The sequence below is a fragment of the Belonocnema kinseyi genome, chromosome 8 (genome assembly GCF_010883055.1).
Source record: "Belonocnema kinseyi isolate 2016_QV_RU_SX_M_011 chromosome 8, B_treatae_v1, whole genome shotgun sequence".
NCBI classification, from domain to species: domain Eukaryota; kingdom Metazoa; phylum Arthropoda; class Insecta; order Hymenoptera; family Cynipidae; genus Belonocnema; species Belonocnema kinseyi.
The window spans coordinates 51104317-51111963 of NC_046664.1; the positions used below are offsets into that span (position 1 = coordinate 51104317).

At 29.7% G+C, this 7647-nt stretch overlaps 1 protein-coding gene across 1 annotated transcript in view; it reads right to left on the minus strand.

Annotated features, from left to right (window-relative positions):
• Positions 1-379: 379 nt before the first annotated feature.
• LOC117178493 overlaps positions 380-7647 on the minus strand; it is a 455271-nt gene continuing 448003 nt past the window's right edge. Inside the window, exon 9 of the mRNA XM_033369920.1 lies at positions 380-1473. Coding sequence (XP_033225811.1) covers positions 451-1473 — 1023 coding nt within the window. The 3' untranslated portion in view covers positions 380-450. The remainder of the gene's footprint in view (positions 1474-7647) is intronic.

A 7647-nucleotide genomic window follows, 5' to 3' on the forward strand; every position in this document is an offset into this window, starting at 1 on the left:
ACCCCTGTTAGGCCACGTTCCATAAAACTCTGTTTTCATAAAACACTTTTTCGAATCCCCAGAAGGCATCACCGGTTTCCTAGAAATCTCACCATGTTTATAACAAGTACAATGATGACAACAGAAAGTGAAAGGAAGCTTACATTCAAAACTTGGAGCTCTGAACTCCTGCGGTGGTTCTAAGATTGGAAGAGACTCCTCACAAATCTCAACAAGCTTTGCGGCTTTCAGAATCAAGGGATCTTCCTTGACCACCTCCTGACGAACATCAGGGCGGTCAGCTGATGTGGATCAGGAAGAAGATACCTCAACAGTAGATGTTGTGGAAGCATCATCATCCAGAGAACTCTGGGTGGCCACACTCATAGTCCTTTGTTTAAATAAACTTTCTTCTCGATTATGAAGGGGATGGCGTCTCTTATACGGCTCCCAATCCCCATCACTCTGTCGTCAGTGGGTCGCAATCACATCAGGAGCACTTTTAGTACTCTCTATGCTAAAAGGCCTCTTCTGATCAACCTCAATCACTGCCTCAGCCCTATAACGAGAATCACCGGCGATTCTTTTTGGAGTGCCGGAATTAATAGTACTATTTGTATTGCTGGATCCATGTCCAGAGCCTACGATAGACGCATGTCCTGGTCCGATAATGGACCCATGACCTGATCCCAAGATGGATCCATACCTCTCGCCAGAACCAGCTGTGTGATGTCTAGTTTTGGGTGATTGACCATGAGATGGATCCCTGGTGGGTTTTGGACTTGGGTACCTTTGATAGGTGAAATCTAGAGGATCTGGATATTGGGAATCAGGATGTACTGCTGGATATGGTGGATAAGGTGGATCGTGGAGAGACCAGCCTGGAGGAGCTGGAACGACAGAATGTCTGGGACAAGTCGTAATGATCTCTTCTCTGCCCTTGTGTGCGGAACTGCAACTGGAACATTGATGAGAATGTTGAGATTTTTGGGAACCTTGTTTTGGCAGGCTTTTGCTCGGAGTGGATTGATGGTAGCTATGTTGGTGAGTGCTGCCATTTTGGGAACTTGGGGCTCGAAAGCCAAAAGTTGTGAAGGAAGGTTTGATTACGTTGTCTGGTGTTCGGTATTCAAAGAGGCTTTCTCTGGTTTGACAGGCATTTTCTCTAGTTTCGGGTTCTTCACTGGATTCTTGAAGACGTTCTTGGGTGGCATTGCGGACATTGTTGCTTTGATGGATGTCGTTGATGTCATTGATATCATTCATGTCGTTCATTGTTTTTTTGTCGTAATGCATTTCCATTACGAGTTCTTTTGTGTATTCATGAGCTATTATAGTAGAAGGTTGAAGGAGTTCTTTGGTGGTTATGCCTTCCAAGCTTGGGGATTCACTTTCGCGATCACGAATTTCCGTTCTGGAAGCAGAAAGCGGACAGGGCGTTGCTAGTCGACCTATCTCGTCCAGTCGATTCTCACGTGACTGTCGTATGTGTTCCTAGAACATAAATTTTAATGTCTGGTCATAAAGATAGTATTTCAATGTGCGAAGCAATTATTTTCTTTCTTTTGAAAGCCAAGTTGATTTTTATTAAATGCAGGTTGTACTAAAAATTAATTTAAAATTCCTACACTTCTACGGGCTTCATCTAAAATGCAACGTATTTAAATTCATGAATTTACTGTTAAACGTCGACTACAGCTTATAATTCTTAACCGATTTCGATGTTTTTTAGTGTTTCGGAGTCCTACGCAGAAACGCTTATAGTTTCCGATGGGTGTTTGTCCATCCATCATACTTTTCTTTTAGGAGAGGTAGTGAGATAAAGTTGGGCGAAAGGAAGTATGGAAATAAGAGGAGGTAGGGTAGTAGGCAGTAATGGCGATTAGGGAGGGAATTGAGAGGGGGAATGAGATGGGAAGTAGGTGGCATTAGGGGAAATATTTCTAGGAATCAATTAACGCCTAAGGCAATGTAAACGTCACCTCAAATTTGTGTTTACATTTTATTCAAATCCAACTCACGTTCACGCGAAAAGCGATATCAAGTTTGAAATTTGGCGAATGAAATAAGAAGCACTAAGAAACGTTTGTCTGCTCCTAAATTTTCTCAATGATAAAAAAGTTTTTTTTTTGTCACAATTTTTCTGTGCATTTTTCATAATTATAAAAATGTAGTGCCACGCAAAATTTTCTTAGTGCTTCTTATTTAATTTCCTAACATTCAACTCGATATCGCGTGAAAATGTAAAATGTGAAAAAATATTTGATGTTGCACCCGCAAGGCCGTAATAGGCTACGAAATTCTTTTCTGTAGGCGCGCTGCGTTCAATTTACCGATCTTTTTTTAAGATATTTAGCGTTAAAAATACAATAACATTTGTAAACTATTTGATTATTTCATGCTTATTTTATTTAGTTTATCAACTGAAAAACTAAAAAAATAAGACTTTTTGAGAATATTATTTTTATCGCCGAGGAAGGGACTTAAAGAAAGATTCTGTACAGCAGAATCAATGCAGATATACTTATTAAATATAAATAATAAGTTCAGCATTTAACCAAACTTTTACAAATAAATTTTATTTATAAATTAACGGTTGAAGAGCTTAACGACAGAAAAAAATTTCAGTCAATAAAAGTACCTTATACAATTAATACTCATAAATTGTTACTATATATCAACCGCTAATTTTTCTATAAACTTTTTAACAAACTAACGATATTTGTGCATCTTTTTTTTAAACATTTATTGTTTGTATTACGAAACCAGTACCAAATTTATTAATAATTACAGAAATTTATAAATAATAAATATTTCTCATTATGATTATTAAACATTTTAAACGAATTTCTATATTAGTCACTTTGACATAAGAAAAATTCTTCTGTTAAAAAATATTACGGATGCACCTATTCAATATTTTTTACTAGAAAACTATTGCATTAAATCTGATTTGTTATTTTCATACACAAATTCTTAAATACATATTAATCATTACATTTTTGGGGTAGCTATACATTTTTTATCTCACAGAAAAATTTAATATGTTTATAATTTATTAGAAATCACAAGCTTTCATAAATATTGAACATTACTTATTTTTAGTAAAAAAATTATAAACAAATTCCATAATTAGTCCCTTTTACGAGGAAAAAGATTTTTTCACTAAAAAACATTATAGCACCCAAATAGTAATATTTAGTTGAATAAATGTATCACTGACTCTTAATTATTGCTGTATCTACAATTTTTAAATACATATTCATTTTTTCCTTTCTTAAATATGTAAACATTATTTTTTTAAGCAATTCAAAAAGTATTTTATAGTTAATGATAATCACAGAAACTTATGAACATAAATTACGCACCAATTCATTTCACTTGCAAGACTCGTATATAAATAACTTATCAACAATGGCATATTTCAGTTTAAATTAATTTATTGTAAATTTTATTCTATCATGAATATAAAAATTCGTATTAGAAGAAAAATAATTATTTATAATTATTTTTAATTTATAATAATTCATAACAAAGTTTTTTGTTATTATTTCATAATTATTTGTCACATTACTTTTAGTCAACTTAAACATTTTTTCTGCCATTGAGCTCCTTAACCAAATATTTGGTAATATAAATGATTTATTAGAATTATCCTTAATCATAAACTAATTACATATATTTTCTAAGTATACCTGCATTAATTCCAATGCACGAAAAGTTTTTTAGTCTTTTTCTTGGTAATAAAAAATAATATTCTTCAAAAGACTAATTTTTTTAGTTGAATTTGTTATTTTTTTATAAACAAATAAGCCATTAAAAATATTCCATCTTCATATATTTGTTTATTATGCAGCATAGATGCAACCATCAGTAATCATATCTGTTATAAAATTTATTTATTATCAATTATTAGCTCATTTAAGTATTTATTAATGAACTGGATTAATGAAATTTCTTTTTTCCATCTTAAAAACTGCGTGATTATAAACCTATTTCGTTTATTTTTCAAATAAAAATACTTTTTATTAGTATGCTTCGCTCAACCATGTGCTTCTAAATTAGCCTCATGTGTGTTAATATCAGCGTGACTCACGTGATAAACATAATTAAATTTTAGTAGTCATCTATTTAATTAAAAATATCTGCATTCAACTTAAAAAAACTCGGCAAAGCATGAAAATAAAATATTTAAAAAACTTGAAATTTAATTAAAACAAAAAATGTAAAAATATGTTTCCTTATTTTCATATATTCGGAAGAAACAAGGGCTAATTAGAAAAAAATAAATTCTCATTGAAGTACAAATATTTGCACATAGAAAATAATATGTATCTCTTTAGAATTATTTTTCAAATCATTTTTCATTTCAACTATCCCCTATTAATTCCTAAAATTACCTTAAACATTATTTGAAAATATATTATTTAACTCTATTTTATGCAAAAAAATTTATACTTAAATATTCTATATTCCGAAACTTTAAATATTTCTTGAAATTAAAAAAAATCTGTTTAAAACATTTTTCACCAAATCCTATAAACATTCAAATTTTCCGCGAAAGTCAACCTCTCCATGCCATTTGAAGTAGAATTCCATATTCAATGGTTTTATCTGCTCTACTGAATTTTTTATCGGTAAGGCAACTAAAGGAAAATTTTATTAGCCTTAATATGTGAATATTGATCTGTGAAAACTTCTAATAATAGAATTGCTTACAGATAGAAAATAGAATTTAAAAAGGTATTTAAAATAATAAGTATTTGCATAAAGTTTATTTATCAATGTTTGTACGGTATTTCTCTCTTGTATTTTTCCAATTTTTAATATACCATTTCCATCATACAAACAATATAATTCACAAATATACAAAACAATTGTAGATACAGCAGATCCAAAACTGTTATTCCTTTCTTCGACCGTTTTTATTTTCCATCAGTATTTCAGCTAAATTCAGCAAATATTCGGTCTTACGGTCAATGATAAAATCAAAATAAAAGCATCCGAAATAACATGTGAAAAACATATTTATTTCTTTTAAAAATCCTCAACGTTTCGACCAACACTGCGGGTCTTTATCAAGAATCGATATACAAATCTATAATTTAATAAAAAGTTGTATGACTAATTATTAAAACGTTTACGCTCATACAATTTTTTATTAAATTATAGATTTGTATATCGACTCTTGATAAAGACCCGCAAAGTTGGTCGAAACGTTGAGGATTTTTAAAAGAAATAAATATGTTTTTCACATGTTATTTCGGATGCTTTTATTTTGATTTTATCATTGACAGTAAGACCGAATATTTGCTGAATTCAGCTGAAATACTGATTGAAATATAATTCACTTTAATTCGTCCTAATTCTAGTGAAAATTCCTTTAATAATACAATGAAAGAAATGAATTGCTGATGCAATCATAATGCACGTTAGGTCAGCCATCGATATGTCTATTCCAGCCATACAGACTGCTGATCTAATCGCAACATAACTGAATTAGCAATTCATTTCTTTCAGTGTAAAAGTAAATAAACTACACTGGAACCTGGATTGTATATAATTCGGCTTTAGCTTGAAATTGGCATTGAGGCTATTTCCAGGTCCTCTAAACTTAAAAATTCATTTCCTAATATTACGCAATCTCCGCACGTGAGTACCCGCAGACTGCGCATTTATCGACATTGCAGTGCTGGTGTTTCACGCGCTTCTAGAAATTATTATATCCGAGCTATATAAATCCAGATCCGAGTGTAATTGACGCACATTTTTCGAACAAACTTATAAGTTAATTTTTGCAAAAAGGTCACCTTTTATTTCTATTGTTATTTTTTTGTAAGTTAATATTAATCTCAGGGAGATATCCTTTGAAAACTTAATTCGCTAAACTATTTCTTCATACAAAAAAACTTATTATTTTATAATATATTACATATAGTAGTTCATAGTTTTATGCTTTAAAGACAGCACAATGATATGGAAGGACATAATTTTGCCGCAAAATAAAAATAATGAATATTAAAACACACCGAACGTATAATTAAGTATAATACAACAACAACAACATTTTGAAAATTTTAAACAAGCGAAAAAGGTGAAACTACCAGAAATTTTTAGTATGATGAAATAAAAATATTCCGAAACTCTCTTCACTTTTCCCAGTCTCTGGCCCGGCAAAAGTGGAAAACGACAATTGCTTTTTGACCAAAAATTTGACAACATTTTAGAAGGAAAATCTCTTCAATTACTTTTAATAACACAGCTTTCATATAAAATGATATAAATGCAATTAATAAGTTTGATTTCAACTTTGTTTCCAACTGTGAGTTCAATTGCTTTGAAAACAGTTTTGAAAACCTTAAAAATAAACAATTAGGAAACATTTGAAAGTGAATATAAAATTAATTTAAGTTTATTAAATATAAATTTAAATTAGTTAATAATTTTAAAACTAAACTGTAGTTAGAGTATAATAAATGAAATAATAATTAATTCATATTGCAAGACAATCCTAAGTTTGTTTAAAGTTAGGAACTTGACATCTTTTAACGTTCAAAATTGAATTGTTTTAATTTGATATCCTTAGTTTAAAAAAAAATGTAAACGTCTAATTTTAACTTTATAAACTATTCTAAATCAATATATGCATAACTAAATTCAATTATTTGTTTTAAATGATGTTAAAATATTCTTTCAATAAAAAAATAAAATAATTGTTATCAAAGTAATTTAATTTTCAACCAAAGACATGCATTTTCTACTAAAATCATGAATTTGCAACAAAGAAGTTATTTTCAAGAAAAAATGTAATATGTGGTACTTCAACAAAACAATAGATAATTTTAAACTAAAACCAGTTAAATTTTACTAAATGATACAAGCTTTCAAAAAAATACTTAGATCCTCAACCAAACCAGATTCAAATTCAAACATACAGTTGCAATTCTGTAAAAAAAAGAATTAGTTTTTCATAAAAAAGACCGATTTTCAATATAATACATTAATCCGCAAACAAATAGTTGAATTTTGCAGAAAAAAGATTAGTTTCCTATTAATTAATCTTTAACAAAATACACGTCTTTTTAACGAATTTGTTAAATTTTCTACTAAAAAGGACGCATTTTCCACAAAAAACGTATATATTTAAACAATTACTTAAATTGAATAACCAACAGAGAGGAAATTTGAATAAAATACTTAGATCCTGAACTAAAGCAGATTAACTTTCAACCATAAATGTAATTTTCAATCACACAGTTGCATTTGTAACTAGGAAACAATGAAATTTCTACAAAAAGAGATGAATCTTAAAACCGAAAGGACAAGTGCTTAACAAAATAGTTGAACTTTACACAAAAACACATTTTTTTGCCAAGACAACGTTTTCACTGAACAGTATGATTTCATTGCAAAAGAGTGAAATTTTCAACAAACTAAATTAAGCTTGAACCAAATATCAACATTTACAACAAAAAAAGAAGAATTCATAACCTTAAATTTAAGAGTGGACTTTTTAACCGAAAAGAATTAACTTTCAACTTGAATTTTCAAATCTGACGAAATGAGAGAAAGGGTCAAGACTGCGAAAGAAAAATAAATTTTGCTTAGAAAATAATAGCTGACACACAATTGTCCAAAAAGGTTATTTATAATAATATTATACTTATA